The 27,191-nt window shown below is 32.4% G+C and overlaps 3 protein-coding genes and 1 long non-coding RNA gene across 4 annotated transcripts; 1 reads left to right on the top strand and 3 right to left on the bottom strand.

Annotated features, from left to right (window-relative positions):
* Window positions 1–5,940: 5,940 nt before the first annotated feature.
* Window positions 5,941–7,827, bottom strand: LOC105961124 (homeobox-leucine zipper protein ATHB-6). Its single transcript, XM_012985366.2, has 3 exons — window positions 7,210–7,827; window positions 6,609–6,988; window positions 5,941–6,519 (listed from the first exon to the last, which is right to left on the bottom strand). Exons 1-3 carry the CDS (start codon window positions 7,271–7,273, stop codon window positions 6,088–6,090), a joined length of 876 nt encoding a protein of 291 aa, XP_012840820.2. The 5' UTR covers window positions 7,274–7,827; the 3' UTR covers window positions 5,941–6,087.
* A 3,554-nt stretch (window positions 7,828–11,381) lies between these two features.
* On the top strand, window positions 11,382–13,295 carry LOC148766169 (uncharacterized). The gene is made up of 3 exons (XR_016034901.1): window positions 11,382–11,757; window positions 11,831–11,878; window positions 12,846–13,295. It is a non-coding gene; the product is annotated as an uncharacterized LOC148766169 (long non-coding RNA).
* A 5,189-nt stretch (window positions 13,296–18,484) lies between these two features.
* Window positions 18,485–23,176, bottom strand: LOC105961085 (dicarboxylate transporter 2.1, chloroplastic). Its single transcript, XM_088826613.1, has 4 exons — window positions 22,222–23,176; window positions 21,410–21,723; window positions 19,546–19,994; window positions 18,485–18,761 (listed from the first exon to the last, which is right to left on the bottom strand). Exons 1-4 carry the CDS (start codon window positions 22,873–22,875, stop codon window positions 18,646–18,648), a joined length of 1,533 nt encoding a protein of 510 aa, XP_088682739.1. The 5' UTR covers window positions 22,876–23,176; the 3' UTR covers window positions 18,485–18,645.
* Window positions 23,177–24,408: 1,232 nt separating this feature from the next.
* LOC105961095 (uncharacterized) lies at window positions 24,409–26,823 on the bottom strand. The gene is made up of 5 exons (XM_012985335.2): window positions 26,584–26,823; window positions 26,411–26,485; window positions 26,217–26,299; window positions 25,927–26,129; window positions 24,409–24,637 (listed from the first exon to the last, which is right to left on the bottom strand). The coding sequence occupies exons 1-5, from the start codon at window positions 26,751–26,753 to the stop codon at window positions 24,569–24,571; spliced, it is 600 nt and encodes a 199-aa protein (XP_012840789.2). The 5' UTR covers window positions 26,754–26,823; the 3' UTR covers window positions 24,409–24,568.
* Window positions 26,824–27,191: the final 368 nt, after the last annotated feature.

Raw genomic sequence — 27,191 nt, forward strand, 5'->3', positions numbered from 1 at the left:
GACCCATTTATGCTAGGGGGTTGTTTGGCTCCGTGGCTCTTCCCATCCTTGACATTACTATTTTATTTTACATTTAATATCATGTTATCGTGTGCATCATATCATATAAATAATCTATATATCATCACATAAATTAAAAAGAGAAGTAACATTATATATATATATATATATATATATATATATATATATATATATATATATATATATATATATATATATATGGCGGGTCCCGTGAACTAGAGAGTTGACTCAGAACGCGGGAGGTCATTGCACATGAGCTCGACATTGAACGAGTCGAATGCATGATTGTTTAAATTTGAAAAGCAGTCGAATTGAACATGAGTTGGGGTTTCATGGCATTCAAGCTTAATTTGTTATTTTAACGCAAATAGGTTCTAGCTTCAACAAATTTTAAACAAATAATCTCGAAATCAGTATGTCGATTCGATTTTCAGCTCTAACTAACAACACATTCAAAATAACTAGATGCTACACACATTGTATAAATAATACCTAAATCATCCTACATTATCAAAGTATGAATATAATCTTTTATGTATAACTAGGTTAAAATTTGGATCATGTATCGTTAATTAGGAACGGGTGATTTTTAACCAGTGATGTGGTTAATAACCACTCACCAAAACAATACACATTGGTGTGTATGGGGATAATGTGCAGATCTACGGTTAATAATCACTCACTGTATATTACCGGGTGTAACATCAAATAAACCCAAAAACATAATAGTTTCCATTAAATGGGTAAAAATATAATATAATCCAATTAAACATTCCTATCAACGGGCCCTTGTTGCGACTTTTTTGGAAGAAGTGGGCCCACTTAAACAACTTTTTCCTATATTTGTAATGGGCCGGGCCCATTTACGGAATCTTAAGACCCCACACCGCTCCAAATTGTCGTCTTCTTCTTTTGCATTTTTTATAATATCTATTCTTAAAACAAAAATAGAAATAAGGGTAAAATTACACACACACCCCTGAAGTATGTTTAACTAAATTTAAAGTCCCTATGATATCGATAATTACACTCACCCTCCTGAAACGTAGTTAGAAACTCTAACGGGATAATGCATTGGATACATTATTCCGATAGGGTTCTAATGGACTATTACTTTTAGCTAGTGGTGGAGATAACATAGAGTTATGGGGAGTTATGGGTGACATGGCTCCCCCAATATTTCTTAAATCACCCATAACTCTTTGTTGTCTCCACCACTTCCTGAAACCAATAGTCCGTTACAACTCTATCGTAATAACTTATTCAATTAATAACTTATTCAATGCATTACCCCATTAGAGTTTATAACTACGTTTCAAGGGAGTGAATGTAATTATCGATACCACAAATACCTTAAAGTTATTTAAGCATACCTCAGGAGTGTGGTTTACCCTAGATTTAAAAATAAAAAACGGAATGGAAAATTGAATTTGGGATCCTGAATTGATTATAATGTAATTCGACTCATCATAAATTGGTTTAAACTTTTAAATCAGATAAGTAATTTTGATATAATCTTTGAAATATATATATATATATATATATATATATATATATATATATATATATATATATATATATATATATATATATATATATATATATATATATATATATATATATATATATATATATATATATATGGTAAATTACAACCATTCCCTGAGGTTTGGTTAAAGTACAAAACCCACCCTCTTGTTTGAGTAATTACAACCACTTCTCTTAACTATAAATCCTTTTACACGTCCACCCTTGCAGTTTCAAATTTAGTGAAATCGTCGAGATTATATGGAATATTATAACTTTTGTACCCGTTTTATCCCATTCGAACTCTACATTTTGAATCAAGATGATCATAATATGTGTTTTTAGCTTGTATATATCAAAATGTGGTGCATCATAAACTGTATTTTTAAACAGTATGAGTACAAACTAGCTAGAGCACATTCCACGAAATCTAGATGATTATGTTGAATTTGACACCATAAGGGTGGAGGTGTAAGAAAAAATCATAGTTGAGGAGGTAGATGTAATTATCCAAACAAGAGAGGTTTTTTCTCGAAAATTCACCATACCTCAGAGGGTGGTTGTAATTTACCCCATAATATATATACTTAATTATCGATTCCATTTGCTTAATTTGTTGCATTTACGCATTTATTCATCATTTATCTTAATTATAATATCATCCGAGTTCATCAACAAAACGGATAGTATAGTAGAATATCACGTACCTGTTATGTACAGTACCAAAAGTAACAGTATACCACAATTATTAGTATATTAATAGTATAAACTCTTCCAATACCGCAAGATACGTACGGTAGGTAAACAGTATTGAACAAAATGTTCGGTAACCATACCGAAACCACCACTAGACACACCTATACTCAATAGGTTTCACTTTATATTACATTAAAAAAAAAAGATTTAAAACAAAGAAACATACTCGAGCTTGTCTCCTTGGAAATATATATATATATATATATATATATATATATATAATATATATATATATATATATATATATATATATATATATATATATATATATATATTTTGATCAATTAGTAGTAGGAAGGAATATGGGGGGAAAGTTGAAGATAAATTAAGATGGAATGAGTTCACATGGTGTGTCTGTTAGTGTAAAATGTTGGAATAAACCTAGGATCAGCTGCTAATGCTACAGTCAGATGTGCTGCTTGTCCGAGAATATATGTAGGGAGTATATACATAAACAATTATATTATTGTTAAATATCTAATTCAAAACTTATTTTAATTTGTTTTTGAAGTATTGCAAGGGTAAATTAGGAATAAGAAATATAGAGATGTGGAGCATATTATATTTCGAAATGGGGGTGTATTTAGAAAAATATATTTTGATATTGTCATTTAGTTCTACGGGCAAATTACGGCCACCCCTTGAGGTAAAGCATAATTACGAAAAAATCCTCTTGTTTGCATAATTACAACCATTCTTTCAACTGTGTATTGTCTTACACGTCCATCCTCACGATGTTAAATTTAGCTAGGGGTGTTCATTCGATTGGTTAACCGATTAAATAGAGCCGAACGAAAATTCGTACATGCCAATTACCGTATCGTTAATTCGTTGTGGTATTCAGTTTTATTTTATTTTTTATATATACTTATATATGTAATATTAGTATTTAAACTAAAATTAATTATAAAAAAAATCAAAAAAATTAAATATTTTTAATAGAATTTTGGTTCGGTTATTTATCGAACCAAGCGCTAAACAGTTTGAAATTTTGACGTACCGCATACAATTTTACCGAACGAACGACCCTAAATTTATCATTTGGAGGGATTTTTTTCGTAAGATAATACATAGTTAAGAATGTGCTTGTAATTATACAAATATGAAGGGATTTTTCGTAATTTGATATTCAATTATGGACGGTCGTAATTTGCCCTTATTCTAATTATTCTTGGTTTGAGGGGCTCCAACATAATAACCCCTTACTTTTAAACAAGCTATAATTAATCAGTAGACCATATCTAATTTGTATATATATATTACCAAACAGCAGCATCATATCCTTGATTTTTTTAATAAAGAAAATCTTCCACTAAAACACCTATAACATCATACTCTTGTCTTAATTTATCTATTAATCAATACTAATACTCATTTCTTAATTAATCATTAACTAACTAGGCCACCTTAATTCTTCTTTATTACCTATAAATAAAACTAAATAATTGTCGCAATCAGGTACACTATTGTAAACGTAGAAAAATGAAAATCATGAATTGTAGCATAAACTATTTATTATATTATATTAGATTATATTATATTATATACATAGGCATATATCTTATCATATACTTATAGAAAAAAAATTTGTATTGCCAATAGCATACGTATTATTTATTTTATTTATTTATTTAATTAGTGATGTGACTAGGGTGATGACGATTTTCTAAAGAAAAATAAGGTCCCACTTGGTGCAGGGGACCATACTTTCACCTCAGCAAACGTATAGTTAAATTATTATAATATTTAAATCATTTGAATAATAAATTATACATTAAACCCAAACAATAAATAATATTATTACAAAAATTAGGGACTAACTAGTAAATAGAAACCTATACATAATTGCCTAAACTTAATATAATTATACTGCCATGAATATAATAACGGTAAATTCCACTTTACCGCTCTGTAGTTTGGCTCGATATCACTTTACTTCCTTCTACTCTGGATTGCACTGATTGCCCCCTGCACTTAAAAAATCGTCTCAATGCGGCCCTCGCTGTTAATTGTCACACATTTGACATTATCACCGTTTGCTCTAAGCTCTGAAATTACAAAAACGCCGCCCCTCTCAATTTAACTAATTATTTAAAAAAAAATTAAAAATAACAACGAGAAAGCATAGTAGCGAGGAAAGTCCCCAGCATGCATGACTTCTTCTTTCTCGACTTTCTCATCTTTCTAACGAGTTGCCCTTTGCGTAAACTTGAAGTTCTTCGGACTACGGGACAATTCTCGTTTTGCCATGCTATAACTTGTCGAACCCAGTTTCTAATATTCCATTGTCTATTATATTTATATCATTTTCTTCCGATTACCCTCTACGACGAGTTTAAAAGATAGACATACGGTAAACAAAAAATTATCGAAAGCAATGAAATAGATACAAATAATATGTAAAAGGGGTTATATATAATTTAGCTAGCAGATATAGTAATTTTTAAATAAAACCTAATAATATTAGACTACCTAAACCAAATAGCTATAATGTACTACCATAAATATAATAATATAATACTAATAATTCATCATATTAAAAAAAAAAAAAAAAAAAAAAAAAAAAAGAGTGAAACTGAGAATCTCTTGTCTGAATGGTTTTCCCAGAACACATGCATATCTGCAGCAAGCAGCCAGCGGAGTTGATATGCTGACAGCTGACACAACTAAAGAATATGCTAACAATAATATATCTATCTATATATATTTTATTGTTAAACAAAATTAAAGGGTCTAATTACTGTTAATTTATCTAATTAATTATTTATATTAGTGTCCACAGTTTGAACTTTGTATGGGAGAATGGGTTGTGATGGATTATGCTTTCGTATTAGGGAACATTGCTTTTTTTGTTTGGTGTTATTTTTAATTAACTATTTTGAAATACTAATGCACCTCTCCTCCTTGATGAAACATTAAAAAGAAAGGGGCCAAATGTGAGGTTTTATATTATACGAGGGGCCAAATGTAAAAAAAATCAGAATATTGAATTTACAACGGTTTTTTTTTTCCCTTTTAACACATGGATATTTTAAACAATTACCAAGTGTTATTAGAGTTTTTGTAGCCTGTTAGTTTCAGGGGTGTGTTTGTTATTACGTAAATAAGAAGGATTTTTTTTGTAATTAGACCTTATCTCAAGGGTTCATTCTAATTTGCCCCTAAAACAAATATGATTTTCTTTTTTAATACTCAAAGTTAAGGAATTGTTTATCCTTTCCTAACTACTAATTAGTATTAAATATCTATTAAAAGTGAATCATCCATTACAATTTGGGGTTTTATTTTTAATTTTACTAAAAGTATATTAATAATATGATTTTTTGAAAAATCCAAATGGCTAAAAGTATATCAATAACATGAAATTAATAGAAATTAATTATTTTTGAATCCAAACAAATTCTTATAATTTCATCAATTTTTCCTCCAATTTTAGTCATTAACCAATTCAAAGTTCCAATCATTACAAGAATCCCCATTTTACCCTTTCAGCCCACAAATCTTTCATCTCTCTCTCTCTTCTGTTAAGCTTCTTCTTCCCCACACCCCCACGTGAACTCTGAATTCTCACCCCTCCTTCATCCCCCACCACCTTTCTCTCTCTTAATTTGATTTTTTAGAGAGAGAAACAATGGATAATAGCTCCAAAATTCAAGTAATTACTATACAAAATTGTCTTCTGCTCCCAAGTTTTCACTTATTTCACATAAGAGTTCTTAATTAAAAAAAAAAAAAGATTTAATTTTTTTTTTAATTACTGAGAATTTATCTTCTTCTTAATCATCAATTCCACTGATCGGAGCAATACCAGTGGAGCGTCGGAGCTTGATCATCGGAGAAGAAAGTACTGCAAGACTCCTCCCCGAAGAAATTGTGCTCCTCGATCTTCACAAACTGCGGCTGATAACTACTATTACTATTCGCCACCGCCGCCACCGCCGCCGCCGCCATTGACGAACCAGTCAAGAACTCATGCTGGCCATGCTGTTGAATCACACCCCCAATCGGGCTACTCTTGTTGTTTTCCTCGTTCAAAATCGCACTCGAATCACTATCGGAAAACCCATCTTTCAGATCGCCGCCACACACCGCGGCGGCGGCGCCGCCGCCGCCGAAGTTCTCATGCTCCATTTCAGAAGCCGCTAGTAAACCCACCGGCGTCTCGAGTTTGACTTTTTCTTCTTCACCGTTCAGATTCGATTTCAGCTCTCGTATCTTAAAAAACAAAAAAAAACAAAAAAAATTAATAAAATAAATAATAAAAAAAATAAAAATAATTAATGAGATTAAAAAAAGAAAAAAACCTCTTTGAGCAAAGCTTCATTATCATGCTGTAATTTATCAAAGTTGAGTTTCAAGCCATCGTAACTAGCTTTAAGCACGCCGTAATCTCTCTCCAGCTGCTTAGTCTTCCACCGCGCGCGGCGGTTCTGGAACCAAACCGCCACCTGGCGCGGCTGAAGGCCGAGCTCTTGAGCCAGCTTGACTTTCCTCTCCGGCTCGAGCTTATTCTCAACCTCGAAATTCTTCTCCAACGCCTTGACTTGGTCAACGCTCAACCGCCGCTTCTTCTCCGACACGTGTCCGGATTCTTCGATACAACAACCTTCCTCGTCTAACCCATCCAACATTGTCTGAAAATCCCTCGTGTATATCGGATTTCTGTTCCCCTCTTCGTTCTCATCTGCAAAACAAAATTCAAAAAAAAAACAATTACTAAAAATAGAGAAAGAGAGAGATTGTTTTGTTAGGGACAGGAAAACATGGGGAGAGCATGTTTGAATCTTTTTGTTGTAATAAAAACATGATCCATTAATTACGCTAATTTATTTATATATATATGGAATAATAATAATAATTAAAATAAAAATTGATTCTTTATTTATTTATTTAAATTAATTTCACCTGTAGAGTTGGGACAGATGGGAATCAAAGAACCCAAAGAATCAGAGCTGCAGAGTCTCTTCATATATGTGTGTGTATATGTATATCAGATCTAGTAGATCTATATATTCAAGAACTTTGGAAATTTCTAGAGAGAGAAAGAGGAGAGAGAGAGAGAGAGAGAGAGAGAAACTAGAAAAGAAGAAATGGGAGGGAAAGGGTGAACGACAGAAAGCAATCCCAAGAGGAAGAGGAGGCACAGTTTTGTATGCATGTAATAATAATATTACTACTAATACTGTGCAGCTTTTTCTCTTTCTTTGCTACTCCATTTTTCTCCTTTTTCATCCCTTCCTCCATTTCTTTTATTTGTATATAAATATAAAAAAAATTAAAAATAAAAATAAAAATTTGATCTTGATGCAAATTTCAATTTCAGAAACCCAGAAAACAAAGAAGTTATGCAAATTAAAAGGAGAAGTAATCTTTTTGTTTTTTTTGCTCTTTGTTGAAATGATTACTCAATCAAATTCAAGAACAATGTTGATCTACAGAAGAAATAGTGGGGGTGGGGGTGGGGGTGGGGGTGGGGTTGGGGGGTGATGGGTGAAGATCAGTAGAGTGTCTCACTACCCAGCTGGCCCTTTCGCAATTTCAGTGTCTTTAAATAAAAACAAACTGGGGTCTCACATGTGGTTACAATTTGACCGTGGTTAGGGTTTTTTTTTCTTTTCTTTTCTTTTTTTTTTTTTTTTTTTTGCTTTTGTCATCAAATGAAATGAACCTCAAATTCAAGGGAAATGCAAGTTTATTTGGCGTATAAAATGAGCTGTGATAAGTGGAAGGGGATTTACGGCTGGGCGCGGCTCGGCTTGGGAGCCGAGCTCGTTTGGATGATTTGGTTGGCGTCAGCGGATCCTGGGTCTAACTACCGTGGAGTCGGTGCAGAGGCACATACCCGTGGAAGTCGGAACTGATTTTTTTGATTTTATTTTTTATATCATTATTAATTAAATATTTTTTGTAGTTTGCAAAAAGTTTTAATCTTGATTTGTTGGAAATTTGAATAAATGATTTACATTGAAGGGATTGTGAGGAATTTTGCGTCTTGCTGCATTGTGTTTCGACATTGGACGCTGCTATAAACCCGTCATAAACTCGACTATCACGAACCTGTTGAAAATCCATGGGACGAGGATGAATTTTACTAAAACCCGTAAGATTATGACCCGCGCACACCCTTAAAACTCGATGCCTGGATTTTATCGCATTAATTTATTATGTTTACATATTCTTAAGATGTCTAAATGACATCATCAATCTTTTTATTGGATTTATATTTATATTCATGCATCAATTGATTTTATGCCTAGATTAGTAAATGTGGAAGTTTCACCTTTCTCTCATCTCCCACCAACTAAAGAGAGAACATTTTACTCCATTTTATCATAATTCTTATTATTCAATTAGTTAAATAATTTATTTTAGGTAGGATAAAATAAAATAAAAACTTGTGTATTGGAATAATTTGATATGCTATTTTGATGCTACATAGCATGAAGAAAGTGACAAACAAGAAAAGCAACATATTCTTGCCATAGAAAACCTTTTTACCTAATCACTAACTTTGCGAAAAAACAGAGTGCAGTCCTTTTTTCAGCTTCATCTCTCCAAATTGGGAAATTAAAATTTGAGTTTCATTTGAGGAAAAAAAATTAATTGCTAATACAATTTAATTTATTATATTATTTCTCCATTTTAAATTAAATAGATGAAGCAAATTGAATCTGTACTAGAAGCTTCATTTGGCTCGAACAATATTTAATGGTGTTCTTTTATGAAACCTTGTATTTATTTCTTAATTGTGTCCTAAAAGCCAAGTTTCCAATATTATTGAAGAGGTGGTCCAAAATATATAGTTAAAAGACAAGAAATTGGACCCTTTTTTTTTCTAACTTTGCTCAAAATTTTGATAACATGGTCTCAATCAAGGTTATTAGTGTTCCCCATAAATCTTCGAGAGTGCATAATATAAATACGAGATAAGAAAAATAGGAGACACATACGATTTATTAATCAATACGAGAATGGATGACAATCTACGAATATATTTCCCTGATTCTTCACTCCTAAATCGATTCAAGGGTTTAGAAGCTCGTTCTTGAACCAAATAGTTATAAACACTTTGAATTCAAATATGATATGAATTCGGGTTGAAGGATTTCTTAGCACAAATTAAGATTTCTTGACTTGAAACGTAGGCCCAGACATTTATAAAGCCCAAATTTATTATTAACTTTTAATTAGATACCTTAACTAATAATCAATAATTTGATTATTAGTTAGTGATTTATCTCAAAACATACAGCTAGTACAACAAAAAGTTTCGTGCAAAGTTGATTAAATACAGCCAAGGGAAAGACAAAATACAATTTTGAACCCACATTTCTTTCTTATACCCAAAAACCAACAAATTAATTACTTTTATCTTTTAAATTAAAAAAAAAGTTATGATAGATATACTTTTGTCCAAGGGAAATGTAATTCATTTTGCACATTTTGTTATACAACTTATAAACCATATAAACACTTGATACATATATCTAACAACATGAAATAACGTAAGGTTTTGAAATTTTTGTTTTTGTCACAATAAATTTAACAACCACTCAACTAATTCTTTTCATTTCAGACGAAACTCTTATATTTTTTATAAGCTTAAATTTATCAGCTGAGAATCTTGAAATATTTGAAATGGGTGACGGTATCGGTGGGATTCGAATGCATGACCTTTCATTTAGTTTGGCTCTGATACCATATTGAAAACGAGTACAAATTAAAGAAAATTCCACATAAATTAGAAAATTATATTGAATATGACACTATAAGGGTGGGCTTTGTAAGAAGACTCAAAATTGAGGAAATTAGATGTAATTACTCAAATTAGAAGGGTATTTTTATAATTTGATCTTAGCTAATGGCCGTAATTTACCCTTTTCTTTATAAGGATTTTATCTAAGTTATGGCTGCATGCATGCATGGGTCTGATTATTCAATCATGGGATAATATTAATCATGCAGTGTCACACCTGCACAAACCACCACCACCATAACTTTCTGAACAAAGGGATTAATTAATTTATCACTCTCTCTCTCTTTTTTTTTTTTTTTTTTTAATGATATGAAGGATTAATTTATCATTCATATAAAAAACTTTTGATAAGCTCAAACTGGCGGCTTCATTACAAGTTGTTTAATAATGATTAATTCCTCGTGCAATTTCATGTGATACTAATTCAATGATTGGTTTCCCTCCAATGAACCAGGCCAATCAATTATATGTATATGGTGGAAATTGGAATAAATAATTTCATATTTCATCGATTCCGATTCTTAAAAAAGATTAATTTTGGGGAATTAATTTTAATTGTGAATTAAAAAATTTCCAGGTTTATTTAAAACTACATGGCGTATTTCATCATGTGCAAGATCTTATAAACCACACATTGGCTTAGTCGGTACCGCATATATATAACGTGGAACACATGCCGAATTAATCTTTTTTAACATTTTTTTTCTTCTTTAATTTGAAATTAAAAAAAGGAAAATTATATAAATTAAAACATGCATTTGTTTTAACTTTTACACAAGTCTTTGCCGACGTTGAATGCAATACAAAAAAGAGAGGGTAATAAGTCAATTTTATCATGTGCCAAAACTTTTGAACTTGTCGGAAAATCAAGGGAAAAAAAAGAAAAAATAGAAAAATAATAGCTTTTGTACAATGTAAAAGCTTAGAAAATAAGTGCTTAATATTCCCATTTCTCCTTTATGACAGCTTTTATTTTTTATGTGGGATCCCACAACTTTTAGATTATACGACTCATATAGTCCAAATGTTTTTTTTTTTTTTTTAATTATTTAAAAAAAAATTAAAAAATTGACCGTTGTTACTATAACATGTTGAGGGGGAAAAAAAATATAATAATAAATAAAAATGAAATCCGCACGAGTTAAGTTGAGAAAGCAGGTAATAAAATTTTGACTTATTTGTAAAAAAAAGCTGATTAATGGTCAAGAAGAGAGCAGGTATTGTTGCATGTGAGCTTTTCACTTGATGAGTCAAAAATTATATTCTCCTAATTCAAAATTATTAATTTAAGTATTGATAAAAATATAAATAATTAAGGGGCTTTAAGATATGCATCCCTAGTGGAAAAATTTATTAGATGACACACCCAAGCCTATAAAAACATTAGCTTCACATCCTTTTGAGAAATTGTGTCTATATTACCCTTACGGTGAAATAAACGCCGTTTATTTTTTAAGTCTGGGAAAAGGAAATTAAATCCCACCAATCTCGCCATTAAATCTCTAAGATTCTATTTTTCCAAATCCTACATTAACCGTATCATAATTCAACCCACCCACCCCTCCACTCCCCCAGATTAGGGTATATTTCCTCTCTTTCTCTACTGCAAATTGAAGGCGGCATCCTCATAGCATCATAAAAAATCAAATTATCGGCACCATTAACGTCTACGGATGTTACACCAAGAAACAGATCAAGTAAGTTTTAATTTTGTTTGATTTTAGTTTTTTTTTTTTTTAAATTAGGGTTTTTACAAAATTGAATACGCAGGGGAGATGCAGATGAAGAGGCAGCCGGACATATATGCACTAGACGCAGGTACGATTCAAAACATGTATATTTTGTTGTTTGTTGTTGTCTAAATCTTTGGGTAACTATGAATTCCACACACGAAAAAATTGTTTAGGCGTGTAAATATTTTTGTGCTTTGAATTTGTAATTCGTTATTTGGCAATCGAAGTCTGGATTCTGCAATGTTTCATGACGTGTAAGTGCTGTTGTATATCATGTTAATGTTTAGATTTGTGTGATTATTGATAGTTGGTGTACACAGACTGTATATTTCTATGATAGTCTGTAAAAACACAATTATATCTCTATGGTAGTCCATGGACTGATAATGTATTTCTACAGTAGATTACAAAATGACAATTGTAGAAATTTTATGTTAGTTATGTTGATGACTTATTAAACATTTGCTATTATATGATTGTCTATGTTATTGATAGACCGGCTTATCTTGTTTATTCGTAAGTTTATTGTTAATGAATTGTGTATGTGAGCTCTATATGCATTCGTAACTATGAATTGATGTTGTATTTTTATGGGAGTCTATGATTGGATACTTTGTTGTCAACCCTAGTTCCTATGGTAGTCTATGAATTGATATTGTATTTCTATAGCAGTCTATGAAATGACAATTGTATAAATTTACTTATAGTTATGTTGTTGTGCGATTCGTTCTTTTTTGCTGACCTATGTTACTGACCTACGAAACAGCTGCTATTATATGATTCTCTATATAATTGAGAGGCTGGCCTGTGTTGCTTATTTGTTAGTTTATTGCTAATGAGTTTTGCATGTCTAACTGTATGTATAATTTATGTAGTACTGTGGTATACTATGGGTAACGTGATAATATTCTATGGGTTTCTATCAATTACAAATATTCAAATTTCTTAATAAAAAACTATTGATTCTACATTTACATGGTATCTGTAATTTTTTATCTTCCTCCAAACATTTATCTTTATTGACAAATAAATATGGGTTTTTATATTTGCAGAGAGGCCATGAATGTTGCGCAAAGAACGAGAAATAAAGGTGGTTACATATCTTAATTCAGGTCTAACTTGACGCCTACTGTGACTTTCTTCGAAAAAGTGCAACTGAATAATGCTCACCTAGAGTGCCTGAAGAGAACCCCATTTTTCAGCCTCGTATTACGATTCGCAAAGCACAAAATCACGAATGCCTCCGTTACTGGGACGCAAAATGCGTGTGTAGAGTTTTTTTTTTTTTACCTATAGACATGAAAAAGAAAATTGTATAGCATCTTTTGAATTACAAGATCAATTGAGCAATGTAGTTGTCTTATTTTGTTTTGTCTCGTGTACGCGACTTCGTTTGCGCAAATGGAATTTAAATTGTTAGCATGTAAACATAATTATGGTTATTGACTCTAGTTTGTTGGGTAGAATATTCGAAACAAACGTTGGTCGTTGTTGACACTATGTCTTATCTATATATTATTGATTTTATTTTGGATTATGACCTTTGGTCATAGTTCAACGTAGCTATTGTCCAACATTTGGTTTCATTCACCGCTTTATAGGAAATAAATGTACCAACTAAGGAATATTGTACACAGACAGGTATTCTATATCGCAAATTTTGAACCATAATTTTACTATGAATAATGAATTCATCTACGGTATCCTACAAATTACTATATATACTTTGTATTTATGCAGTCAGTGATAAAAGTGCACCAACCATGGGATAATACAGTGGTGGAAGATCATGTCAAAGTACTTAAACAAGCCTGGTGTTCAATATCTCCGTGTTGATCTACAAATATATTATGATATACTGTATTCATCAACAGTATCCTATAGATGACTATAGATACTTTGTATTTACACAATTTACAGTGCACCATCCCTATAGTAATACAATACTGGACATTGATTTCAAAATACTTAATAGAATATGACTCCATAATGATTAAACAATCCAGTAATTTTCTATTTAAAAAACATAAAAATATATGAAATACACACAAACTCATATAAAAATAGAGAAGCAACTAGCAAGTTTATTGAAAATTTGCAATTATGTATTTACTCATATGTAAATCCTAAAAAGAAAAACAAAACCAAACTTATGTAAAACAAGTGAATACGGGAAACTTAAACAAAACAAAACATACATCGCAAAATAAACCACGATGCGGAAACAAAATAGTACTACCCAAACATAAATGCAGGAAAAAAAAAAAACCAAAGAACACTACTGTTTAACTTAAACTCAAATTCAAAAGACTAAGAAAACTCCAAATCAAAACTACTAAATAGCCCTTGTGCATGTCTTCTTGTTGTGAGTTCCAATCTGGTTGCAACGACTATACACCGAGCCACGGGAAGCCCGAAATTTTCCACATTCGTCATGAGCATGATATGTTCCATAAGTCAATCTCAGCAACAGGTTTACTCAACACCTCATACCCCGAGTCAGATGCTTTCCTTCGCAACCATGTCCTACTTTCATGTACCAATACACTAAATCGTTCTTCATCCAAAAGACAAAGTTCAGTGTGTCAAGGCACAGTAGTGTCGTACTTCAAGCACATCTGCAACATCAGTAGACTCCTAATGGCATTTATCATCTCCGTAATAGGTAGTCCACGATATTTGCTAATCTGCGAATACCAAGACTTTGTTAAATTGGAAGTCATCTCACCAAATCCCTGGCCAGCAAAACGGAAACAAGCCCAATTTTCGTATGACGGATCTAGCAAGCAATTATTCACTCTCGGGCCACCATTTTTTCGAAAATTCTCCATGCTATTATCAAACTCAGCACGTGTAATAGCTTAAACACCTTTTCACAACAAAAAAAGAAAATCGGAAAGGCATCGAACCAACAACGCACGAAGAACCACTGTTATACGATGATGAAAAGCAATACGTTCTTGAAGATGAAATTGAAAATACTACGCTCAATATTTTGCAGATTAGCACTGTATATTGTTATTTATGGGATCTTCTTCACTTACGTGCGATATATATTAATGTGATTATATTAAGATACAGTTACTATCACTATAGAGCGTGATTGATACGTGATCCCTAATTATAAGGGACGTGATTCATTAAAAAGATGCAACTTTTTAAAACGCCACACAAACGTTCTGTTAATATTAAGGGTAATATTGGGATATTTAAAAAAATAAACCCTTATATCATATATTTTTTGTACTAAGGGATTTAGTTACCAAAAAAATATTGGGCTCGTATCCCACATCTAATAACGTTTCGTTTGAGGGACCTCCAGCATATTAACCCAATAATTAAACCATCAAGCAATAAAACATGTTAATGAATTCAAATTTCAAACCAATAAGCTTAATCTGATATATGCATGATCAATATAATAATGGGTAACATTTTTTTGAAAGTCGCTCGTAAAAAAACCCGAAGTTGGAACCAATTCGGTGAAAGTTAATATGCTTAGACCCATAAAAAGTTATTTTAATTTCTCGATAATATCTAAGACATCCGATCCTTAATTCAAGTGCACAGTTCATAACCCTAAAACATTTTATTTTTGAATTATGTGAGTTCTTCTATTATACAGAGATGACTAGAGTGTACATTGGAGTATTTTCGATGCGATCAAATTAATCCCAATTCCCAAACTTTAACGACTTTTTTTGACGCAAGTAATGCTTGTTCCACACACCCTTAATTCAACATATACATATTTTCAAGATTTATATAATAACATTAAAGATATTATTTTACTATTTTAAAACTTTAATTTTTATTATAGAAAAAAGTCTTAAATAACACCAACCGAAATTCCACACACACCACAAACACTAAAAAGTAGGTAGCAAAAAAACAAAGGCAAAGTCATTGTCAATCTTCTATTGCGGGGGGACTCTTTGCAGCCATGAAAGGGCAAATTATGTTACCTAAAGAGAGGGGTATATAAGTCTTTTCGTGTATTTAATTGGTTGAAAGTGATGCCAAACTGACACATGATATTACTTCTCAAGTGAGACTCGTCTTTCTTTCTATTGGGGGTAATATGGTCTTTTTCTCAAGTCTTGTTTAGAATCTTTAGTGCTAGTGTATAAAACATAGGAAAAATAACACAAAGTACATACTATGAAATACTGGTGAGTGTGTGTGTGTGTGAGAGTGTTTTAAAAAAAAAAGGGTTAATTACACATTCCACCCTCGAAGTATAACCCCTGTAACAGATGCCCCCTAAAGTACTAATTGTAACACATGCCCCCCTCCATCCCTTAAAAGTCAATAAACCATTTAAAAAATGCTGACATGGCACTATAAGTACGCTCTCTACATAGTTGTTGAATATTGTGGACCAAAATACCCTTTAAATTTTTTTTCCATATAGTGAGTATAATACTTGGAAAAAAATTAAATTATATTATTAAGAATAAAAAAATGAAACATTTTAATTAATATATATATATATATATATATATATATATATATATATATATATATATATATATATATATATATATATATATATATATATATATAATTATGATTGTGAAGACATTTCAAAACCTAACTAATTCCAAATATATTTCTGACCAATTATTCTTTAATTTGTAAATCAATAATTTCTTAAAATGTCTACGCATTTATTTCTAATAAATTTAAAGAAATCAAAATAAATTAACAATAATCTTAATGATATATATATATATATATATATATATATATATATATATATATTTAATTCATATTCTTAATATATCTTCTCATTCACAATCATACAATATATATTATTTTTCAAAATTTTGTCCAAATAATTTAATTTTAGTTTCTTTTTAATTTTATATGATCCAATAACCATTATATTGTTTTATTAATTATTTTGCCAAATAAATATAAAATTTTAAATCATAAAATATCGTAGCCAGATTAGTGGAAATTAAAGCATCGCTTTATATCAAAGTGAGGTGTATTGAATTTTCAGTTAATATTATTGATAAATTATTGAGTTATTTTTTAATTATTCAATCCAACAATATTTAGAGAAATTAAGGTTAAAAACAAATGTTTGGGGCGTAACTTGTTGCAAATAATAGTTGAGGGGTGTAAGTGTTATAAATGATATTTGGAGGGGGCAAACTATAGCCATGTCATCAAGGATATTATAGTCATTGCACACCATTCTTTAGCAAAATCAGAATTTTAATATTTTTATATGAATTGAGGGGGGCATGTGTGACAATTGATACTTTAGGGGGGCATCTGTTACAGTGGCTATACTTCGAGGGTGGAATGTGTAATTAACCCAAAAAAAAATTGGGGGGTGGGGGGTGGGGGGGTGGGGTGGTGGGGGGCGTAGACCCCCTACTGGTGGGCAGCTTTCTTTTTTTGATTGCTTTTTTTCCAAATTGTGAGTGGTGTCCAAAGGTTACGTTGAAAAGTATGTGAAAGTAGAATCTCGATCAAGACTTTTGTCTTTTTTTCACTCTCTTTAATGATGTTTAAAAAATGTACATATTTTGCTTTTTTTTTTAATAATAATTAAATAAATTTCGATGAGACGGTGAAGAGCTATGTAGCGGTAAAACTTCAATTTTTTTACGTTTTCACGTTTCGGATACGTTTTGTGTCGGACGCTCAAGGACACCCGAGTCCTGACGGATACCTTATGGGTCATTTTGCAATTTCTAAAAAGTTAAAAACATGGCTAAATAGCAAATTTTCAAATATTTTTGTTGTTTCCCTAATTATTTACACGATTTAATGATTAATTGCAAATTGATAGTTCATGGTAAAATTTGTTTTGAATATATTTGTATGAAAATATATAAAATGAATTTGTATATAAACAAAACTTATATATATTTATATAACATATTTATAAATATACCCCTATAATTTTAATATTTACACATCTACCCAAAACTCTCCCATTTTTTCGATATGACGTTTCTTCGTATCACCGTTTTCGTGTCCGCACTACATAGGTGAAGGGTGATATTTTTTAATGAACCCATTTTAGCGTGACTACCTTGTCCGATTAATTTAAAAAGAAACCATCTTTTTTCCTCATGTATATTGGAGCTTAGTGAATCATAAAGTCGATTGCAACGTTGGAGTAAAGTTTATGTCACTTTTGTTATATTTGTCTAAAGTGCAAATTACGGCGAACCACATGAGGTATGATCAAATTACAAAAAAAATCCTCTTGTTTAGGTAATTACAGCCACCCCTCCTTTTAAATATTTTTACATAAAATTTATGCAATTCAGTTATTTACCAAACCTAACCGAACCAAATCGTATATTCAATTCGGTAAACGTTATGAAATGTTGGCGTACCGAAATTTTAATTTAGTTTTACCGAGGATTATTTTCGTAAGATAATACATAGTTGAGGTGGGTGACTGTAATTCCCCAAACAAGAGGGGGGTTTCGTAATTTAACCGTAACTCAGGGGGTGGCCGTAAGCCCGTAATTAGCCCTTGTCTAAATTCAAGACCCAATACGTGAAAAATATGTAAAAAACTCGATCCCGTTTAAACCTGTCTTAGCCTAGATCCAGACATGTCCTAAACCATACTCAAATTTATCGGATTTAACATGTCTCAACTTTCAAAATATTTAACCCAAAATAAATGAAGATCAAAAGCAACTGCCATCGATGGTCGACAAGAAATAGAGATGCTTTACGAGAAATGGAATTCGGGAAACGTGAAGTATATACATTTTTCATTCGAATCAAGAATACAAATATATACACATATATTCTCAAAGCTATGATAATTTCACTAACTTTCAAGATTGTTGTTGCCCTAAGTCCTCTCTCTCAATAGAGTCCGAGAATTTTCCACCAAGCTGCACCAACTAATGCCCATGTCACCAAGGTGATTACAGCCATTATTATACCCACTTTGAATACATCCCGTAGCTCTACATAACCCGCTGCAAATCGGAAAAAATCACGATCCTTAGAACAAAACATATATAACAAAACAAGTCTAGTTTTTCCTTTTCTTTTCGGAATGGGAATTACATATGAGTTCATATTATTATAAATAATAACACTAAGAGTAAAAATTGAAATGGAGTTCTTCTAAATTTCGCCGATTCAAGTTTTTTTTTGCATTGGGATTAGAGGTGGAAATTGGAAATGAAATTTCCGAATTTCACGGATTCTGATCCAAATATTTCCGCTTTTGGAATAACATTTTTATTCCGAATTCCTACAATTTCGATTTCCATTTTTTTCCGATTTTTTTTTAACGAAACTAGAATATATACTAAGTATTAGATTCAAATTTCCGATTCAGTTTTAATTTCCGCAAATTCAAATTTTTTTTTTCGGAAAATTACTTATAATATTAGTATGCATCTTATATCATAGGTACTAAAAATTTAAAAATTTCGAATTCTGCTAATTCTGATCCGAAAATTTCCAATTTTGGAATAAGCCGAATTTCTAACTTTTTGAAATTCCAATTTCCAGGTTTTTCAATTTTTTTCAGAAAAAAACAAAATTGGAAATTTTCGTTCGATTTACTCCCCTAATTGGAACAATTATTTTCATTTTGATTTTTTCAAATTTTTTCGAAACGAAACCAAAATCAGAAAAAAAATTAAAAAAAATGTTCACAAATGCTAAAATTTCAACTTATCCATCCGATTTCCACTCTCATATCACACACACGAAAAAATACATAATAAATAAAGGAAAAAAAACACATACCTCCATAGTAAACAGCAGCTTGACCGCTACTATAATGCGTGATCGCACCAAAAGCATTAGTAGTCAACGCCAACGCCATCGTAGCCATCAAACCCGGCACCCCCGAAGCCAAATTCATCGCAAGAAAAGCCGCATACAAAGCCCCAACATGCGCCGTTTGGCTCGCAAACAAATAATGTATGAAAAAATACGAAAGTTGGAGAATCCAAAACGCACCATACCAACTAACCGAGAGAGCTTTGAGAAAATCGGCCACGCATTTAGACATCCAAGGTACAACTCCTAATGCAGTTAGTTGCGACGCCATCCCGACAAGAACTCCGAACCAAACCAAAGTGTCCCACGCTTGTTTCTCGCCCAGACAATCTTCCCAATCTAGTACTCCCGTTAGAAGTAGCACCGACAATCCGATTAATGCTGCGATAACACTGCTCATTTTGATAGCTTCTCTGTATAAATTAATTTCGATTTTTCGTTAGTAATATTGAACATTAATTAATTTTTCGTTAGTAATTAATACGAACATTAGGGAATTATTTTTATTTTTTTATTTTTTGCGTGATTCATCTAGAGGCTTAAATAAGTGTATCTAAGTAAATTTCAGAATCGGAATAAAATTGGTCAAAAGTTTCTATTAGTAGACCAATGAGAATTACTTCGGTCTCGATCTTATTTGGTTGGTCAGGTTAGCCATGATTAATTAAATAAATTCTTGGATGTTCGGTTTATCAATAACTTGTCGGGCCGACCTGCAATTGTGGAAAAAATGACTCTATTTTGGATAATTGGGAGATATTATTTATTAGACCTTCCATGTAGACACGGCCACGGGCCGGTTCGGGCCGGTTCCGGGCCGGTTCAAACCGGTTCACGGTTCACATTTTCCGGAACCGGAACCGGAACCGGCCCGTAGTATGGGCGGTTCCGGGCTTATCCGGGCCGGTTCCGGGTCGGCCCGGAAATTTTGAAATTTTTTTTTTTTAATTTTTTGAAATATTATATGAATAAGTAAATTAAAAGAAGTACTTTTAAATAGAAAAAGAAAAAGGAAATAAATGAAAAGACTTGAACTCAATTTTAAATTCAAAATTTTAAAGATTTCGAATTTATAGGAAAAATTGGGGGGGAAAAAATTCAAAAAAAAAGTAAATAACGGCCGGTTCACCCGGGCCGGTTCACTAGCCGTTATTTGCTTTTTTTTTGAATTTTTTTGATTTTATTTATTTATTTATTTATTTTAAATCCGGGTGAACCGCCGGGCCGGCCCGGCGGTTCACGGTTCACCATTTCTAAGAACCGGGCCCGTCCCGGGGAGGACGGGCCGGTTCACTTGGTCAACGGGCCGGTTTGGGCCGTCAACGGGTCGGTTCGGGCCGGTTCCGGGCCCAAAACCGGCCCGTGGCCGTGTCTACTCCCATGGTCTAAAAGTACAAAATTTAATAAAATTTCGTTGGTTTAATTTTATCACATAAATCAAACGAGACCTTATTGTAATGCTCCTTAACTAGATGTTCTAGATTAACGTTGGAGTTCGACTAGTGAATACGACTCTTACGTTGAGTTTGGTTGTAATAAATCCATCAATTAAACTCGTCTCGATTGATTCATTTCGACAATTTATTTCATCTTGGCGGATTTCAAATTTCAAAAAATCAATCTCATTCGAGTTATTTCAAATCCCATTCTCAAATCCACAAATCTATCAATCCAAATGACGCCCGTATGTTAAGATCGGTTCTTGGATTTCATGATATGTACTAACCTAAATTAACCTTATGTTTCATTATTTCATCATTTTTCCTCTTCACCACCTAAAATCAAGAATCCAAAAAAAAAAAAAAATCACGTATTATTTACTACTTACCCGGAAATCCACAAAGAAACGGTAAGAAGCATGGTTCCAATAAGCAACCATTCGTCCTTTTTAATGGGACCCATCTCCTCGAGTTTCTTTTTGGCCATGTTGGGAGCTTCCGGGGTATCTTTTATTTCGGGCGGATAAATCTTGTACAATATAAACGGAGTAGCTACGAGAGTTACGATTGCAGGCAAGCAAGAAACCTTGAACCACGTCACCCATCGATTCGGAACTTCAACTCCTAAACTCTCGGCTAATTTTATGCACAACAAGTTTTGAGCTGCCGCCGTTAGGAATATCGCGCTTGAACTATTGCTACACTGTCAATTTGCCATGCATCCCAAATCAATTTACTTATATTTTATTTTAGTTTGTAAATGGATTTATATAAATGATTTTACGACAATGGACCATCAAAAAACTTGTACTATCGAACCGAGCTACTCGACTCAAGATCAATAGTCCAAAAGCTCGTTTGAGCTCGATTTGTTAACATAGCAAACATAACTTGAACACGTACGTATATTTTTGTTCGACAAGATATGAAATTCGACTAGAAAAATGAATAAATACGCACGAAAAATTCAAGCTGATCAAACTCGGGTCGTGTTCCGCTTGATTAAAGATTGTCGTCCTAATAGATCTTTTGATTAATTTAGGTACTAAATTACTAAATTAGGCACACAATTCTTTAAGAACTAGTTAATATATCAGCTGAATCTATACTATTATTATTCTATTGTAATAATCAAAATACATTTATTCAGAAATTAAATTAAAATCACAAATTAATTCAGAAAGAAAAAAGAAAAAAAAACCTGATTCTGAGTTTGAATGAGAAAAGCTCCGAGTTTTCTAGAAGAAGGATCGTTGGGCTTACTATCAGCGCCGAGAGCCAAGGATTTAATAATGGGCAAGAAAATACCGCCGGCTCTGGCGGTGGAGCTGGGCATCGCCGGAGCAATCGCCGCCTCCCCCAAGACCAAACCATAAGAGAGACCCAATGTGCTCTTCCCCAGCCACCGGACGCAGAACATGGCGATTCGGTCACCCATCCCTGTTTTCACGAACCCTTTGGAGAAGAAGAAGGAGACCACAATCAGCCATATCACCTCGTTCGTGAAGGCGGAGAACGCGGCGGCGAAGGTCAGGGTTCTGGTCACCACGGCGAGGGTCAGGCAGGCGAGAGCCCACGCGCCGACGGGGAGCGGGCTGAGGATGAGGCCGGCGACGGTGGTGGTGAATATGGCGAGGAGGGACCAGGCTTTTGGTGTGACGGCGTTGGGTTTCGGGACGGCGAACCGGAGGATGAGGCCCACGGCGGCGGAGATGAGGAGCGGGATTGGTCTTGCGCCGTTCCATTTAAGGCCGGCCAGGCGGCGGCGGCGCCGGGTGGTGGTGGTGGCGGCGGCGGTGTGGGTGGGGAGGTTGTGGGTGGTGGAGGGGGAGGTGGGGGCGGACGCCGGCGCCATGTTTTAGTGGGGGGCCGGGGGTGGTGGGGGGGGGGGGGGGGGGGGGGGGAGTGGGGGTGAAAAGGATTAATAGGAGTGGGGGTGGGAATTCATTCATTCATGCATGGCTGAAAAATGGGGTATAGTCAGTGGACCGCCATTTTCAGAGGAGGATTGCCACTTCGAAGCGCGTGGGTGGGTGGCTGGTGTGGGTGGGCGGGGAATTTTTTTTTATTTTTTTTTTTATTTTTTTATTTTTAATATTGATTTAATTTAGAAAATGAAATTTGATTGGCTGGATTATATTTAGTTTTACTCCTATATATATTTTATGAATCTAGTGGCATAAATATAGGCATAGATATTATAGATCCACTCTATCCAAAAGAGTAAAGACGAAATTACCCGCAAGGGTGGCCTAGCGGTTGGAGCAAGAGAGCTTGGGTCAATTGACCCAAGTTCGAATCCCCTTGCCAACGGTCGCTAGGTCGAGCTTGTCACACATGGTTAGCCTAGTGTGGTTTACATCTCTCGTATGGTTTGCAAGCTATTATACGAGAGTGTAGGTTTACCCAGTGCACCTATATGGTTGGCTGCGGGTTCCTGCATTATCAAAAAAAAAAAAAAAAAAAAAAAAAGACGAAATTGTTTATCGTGTCTGGATTTTATCTAGTAGATACGCCCGATGTAAATAATCTGTAAATAATCAGGTGTAGTATCTAACTTTCTGAGTATGAATGGAGCTATTCAAATTAAAAGAAGAGAAACAAAAGGAGAGAGAGAGAGGATGTTTTTCGATTTTTTTAATTTGAATTGTAATATTACAAGATTCTATTTTTTACTCCATTTTTAGTTTTTGAAAATTTCTAAAAAAAACTAAACAAAATGCACTTAATTTATCAAGATTATTATTTAGTTTACAGTATATGTGAATGAATAAATGAAAATTTTGAATTTCGTCAATTTTGATCGAATTATTGTTTTATTTCGGTGTTGCAAGTTTTTTTCATTTAAATTTCCGAAGTACTTTCTTTCGATTTCTTTTGGAACAAATTGAAATTAATATTTAACTTCTGACTAATTTTTTCACGAAATTACTAGTATTGATTAGATCCATTTAATTTCCGACCCTACTTTCATATGAGTATGATAGAAACCAAATATGTGAAAATTAGTGTTTGTTAAGAAAAAAGTATCGGCATTAGTCATTTTCATATTTGTATGATAGAATCCAAATATATGAAAAATAGTTTTTGTTAAGAGAGTATCGGCATTAGTCATTTTCATATGAAGAATCCCGACGCTTGAAGATGTGCAAATTTTCTGACAGCTCCGATGATCGTGTGGATTTAATAGATCGAATAGATCAACCGACGATGATCTTGATGATACCTTGATCAGAATGTTGATTGGAAAGTCGTGCATAGCAGTCAATACTGAACAACATTGATTTATGGTCACTCATTCACTATTGTCTTGTCCAGATATTTTCCTATATTATAGTCTTCACTAAGACCAAGTGTTTCATGCAATTAATGTAAAAAGAATCACATATAACTAACCTTGGAAATAATTTATTTTTCAAGAGAGTTCAAAAGTGAATAATAATAAATATTACTTTTAGTTGGAATAAATATTTTGTTACAACAATAAATATTTATTTTTGAACGAAAAAATAGACCTTCGTTGGAGAGAACATTCCTTGTTTGGCTGTCTACTTTTGTTCTTGATCTTTACCACAATTTAGAAGGGCATTGTCTATCTCTGCTTCCACCTCTTTCACCTACAAAATTTTACAAAAAACAATCATCTGAAATTAATCTTATTAAATCTTTATTTATTTATATTTTCCCATTTCCTAAGTATCAATCATTTATTAGCATCTACAAAAATCGAAATAAACTATATAGGTGCACTGTGGAAACGTACATTCTCGTTAATAGTTTGCAAAACATTACGAGAGACGTAAATCACACTAGGTTAATTGACACATACTCACTCGTTCTAACCACTAGATTGCCCCTTACGGGACAACTAAAGCGACACTTGTAATTAATCAGTGAGGTGTTAATAAATTAAAAGGTTAATAAATTCCTAAACTCGAAATTAAATTAGATCAAATATGTATTTATGCAGTTGATTGTACTTATAATTATTAAGTTATAACCCTCACATGTCTTATGGTCAGTGACTCAGTGAACAAATATAATTAAATCTTTTTGTATGTATTTATTTATTAAAAATGAATTAAAATGAATGAGAAGGGTAGGAGGCAGGTGAGATATTAAATTAAATTTTAAATTCAAGAAAAATTGATGGTGACTTGGAAAGAATCATCACCATGTGGTTCTTGCAGGCCTTGAGAATAATTTTAGTGACTTATTGCCTTTTTTTTCAGAATAATTTTAGTGATATAGTGACGTGGCAATAAAGTTGTGTTATGGGATATTCAAATTTTAATTTCCTTTTACTTAACTTAATGTTTGACTAAGAAATCTACTTTACTTTCTTAAAAAATCATTATACAATTTATAAATTAAAAAATATATACTTATATTAAAAAATCAATCTTAAAATATTTATTTATAATATTATTATTTCAAGTGAATTCTAAAAATGAAAAAAATGTTTTATTTTAAATTGCTAAAAACTCCATATATTATTAATTTTAGCAAAAATCTTCTTATAATGCATTTTACAACACGCAACCCTCCAAACGGCGAGTTTTTAGGGGGTAATTTGCTAAAAAAAAAATTAATCGGTTTAACCTTTTTGCTAATAAAAATATATAATTTTTTTTAACAATTAGAAGTCAACTTATAGGGTGAATGCCAAATGCAACCAATAGGTAAATATAATATTTATTATGATGTAATAAATATATGCATAGAGTCAGTTTATTATTAAAAATAAATTAAAATATAAAGATGAATATGAATATTATTATACTTTATCAAATAAACCTCATATAATTTTTAGATCAATTTCTAGAGGTGAAATAATTAATTAATTAATTAATTGAATATATTGATTAATGAAATGATGAGAGTGAAGAAATAATCAAAAACTAACCTTGTGAACAAGATCTTCAGCTTTCTTAGCTTCTTTGACAGCCGTTTTAGCTAAATCCTCAAAAGAATCCAATGCTTCTTTAAGCTTCGAATCGCCGGGAAGTTTCGCCTCCACCTCCTCCATTATTTGATCCGCCTTCTCCGCCATCTCCTCCACCACCTCCGTCACGTGCTCCACCGTCTCTATTGCTTGATCAATCTTCCCTATTTTTATTTTTATACAAATAAATAAATATATATTTTCATACAAGATTAATTATAATAATTTTTTTTTGGAAAATTATATATTACCTTTTAGGCCTAATAGAAGCCCTCCTTTGTGACCAGCTGCAGGTAGGATCAAAGTAAATAATATTCCCATTAACCATTTTTTCCTGCAATTGATTAATTAATAAACAAGGAAAATTAATTTACGCATCAATTTTTTTTTTTCCATGCACAAGATAAAACTATAAATTAGTATTATATTATATATATATGATTACCATGAAGATGAAGAAGGTTCTGGAGAACCAGATGAAGAAGCCTTAGGTTTAATGGTTCTTGAAATGGATATATCCCTGTATGTATGTATGTATATATATATAATCACATATTCCAGTACCAAACATATATATATAATTAAAAGTAAAATGAAAATTGAAGAACATATACATACCTATAACTAATACCGTATTTAGCGGTGCACGTTAGCAAAAGACGAGGCGGCCGATCGATCTTTTTAGGGTTTTCGATTATCGTTGTCGAATTACGAGGAGTATCGTTTTTGTGGCGAAAACCGCCATAGTAACAGCTCTTAGATCCTGAACTTGAGATTTTAGTGAGCATGACTTTTGATTTTTTGAATTTTGAGAGTAATTGTTAAAATGAGAGGAATATATGTATATGTATATGTACATATACAAATTAAATAAAAGTGGGTCATTTAATAATAATTATTATTAAATGAGGTGTTCTTGCAGGTAAAATTTAATTTTGGGATCAAATGGATAATTTTATTATAATACAAGTTGAGATGTAGTATGTGCAATTTTCTTGATTGCAATCAATTTATTTATTTATTTTATTATTTTTTATTTTGCAATGAATTTATTTGGTTTGATGAAACACGTGGGTGCGTGGACTTTGTATTAATTAATCCTAGCTGTCATTTGAACCAAACACTTTAGGGTTTGTCGTATGATTAGGTGAGGAAGTTAATAGTGATTAGTAGTTATTGCTATGATTAGAGTGTTGGATATTTTGGTCATTTCACATCTCTCTACT

This window comes from Erythranthe guttata, chromosome 12 (assembly GCF_056151865.1).
Source record: "Erythranthe guttata isolate IM_541 chromosome 12, IM_541, whole genome shotgun sequence".
NCBI classification, from domain to species: Eukaryota; Viridiplantae; Streptophyta; class Magnoliopsida; order Lamiales; family Phrymaceae; genus Erythranthe; species Erythranthe guttata.

What these genes read in the sequence shown, in the direction of transcription:
- LOC105961124 (XM_012985366.2), bottom strand. Translation starts at nt 7,273, where the DNA reads ATGAAGAGACTCTGCAGCTCTGATTCTTTGGGTTCTTTGATTCCCATC. An exon ending in CATCTGTCCCAACTCTACAG is followed by an intron (nt 6,989 to 7,209) that starts GTGAAATTAATT and finishes TTTGTTTTGCAG; the next exon opens with ATGAGAACGAAGAGGGGAAC. An exon ending in ATGAAGCTTTGCTCAAAGAG is followed by an intron (nt 6,520 to 6,608) that starts GTTTTTTTCTTT and finishes TTGTTTTTTAAG; the next exon opens with ATACGAGAGCTGAAATCGAA.
- LOC105961085 (XM_088826613.1), bottom strand. Translation starts at nt 22,875, where the DNA reads ATGGCGCCGGCGTCCGCCCCCACCTCCCCCTCCACCACCCACAACCTC. An exon ending in TCATTCAAACTCAGAATCAG is followed by an intron (nt 21,724 to 22,221) that starts GTTTTTTTTTCT and finishes GCAAATTGACAG; the next exon opens with TGTAGCAATAGTTCAAGCGC. An exon ending in GTTTCTTTGTGGATTTCCGG is followed by an intron (nt 19,995 to 21,409) that starts GTAAGTAGTAAA and finishes TAATTTATACAG; the next exon opens with AGAAGCTATCAAAATGAGCA.
- LOC105961095 (XM_012985335.2), bottom strand. Translation starts at nt 26,753, where the DNA reads ATGCTCACTAAAATCTCAAGTTCAGGATCTAAGAGCTGTTACTATGGC. An exon ending in GAACCTTCTTCATCTTCATG is followed by an intron (nt 26,300 to 26,410) that starts GTAATCATATAT and finishes AATCAATTGCAG; the next exon opens with GAAAAAATGGTTAATGGGAA. An exon ending in CTGAAGATCTTGTTCACAAG is followed by an intron (nt 24,638 to 25,926) that starts GTTAGTTTTTGA and finishes AAAATTTTGTAG; the next exon opens with GTGAAAGAGGTGGAAGCAGA.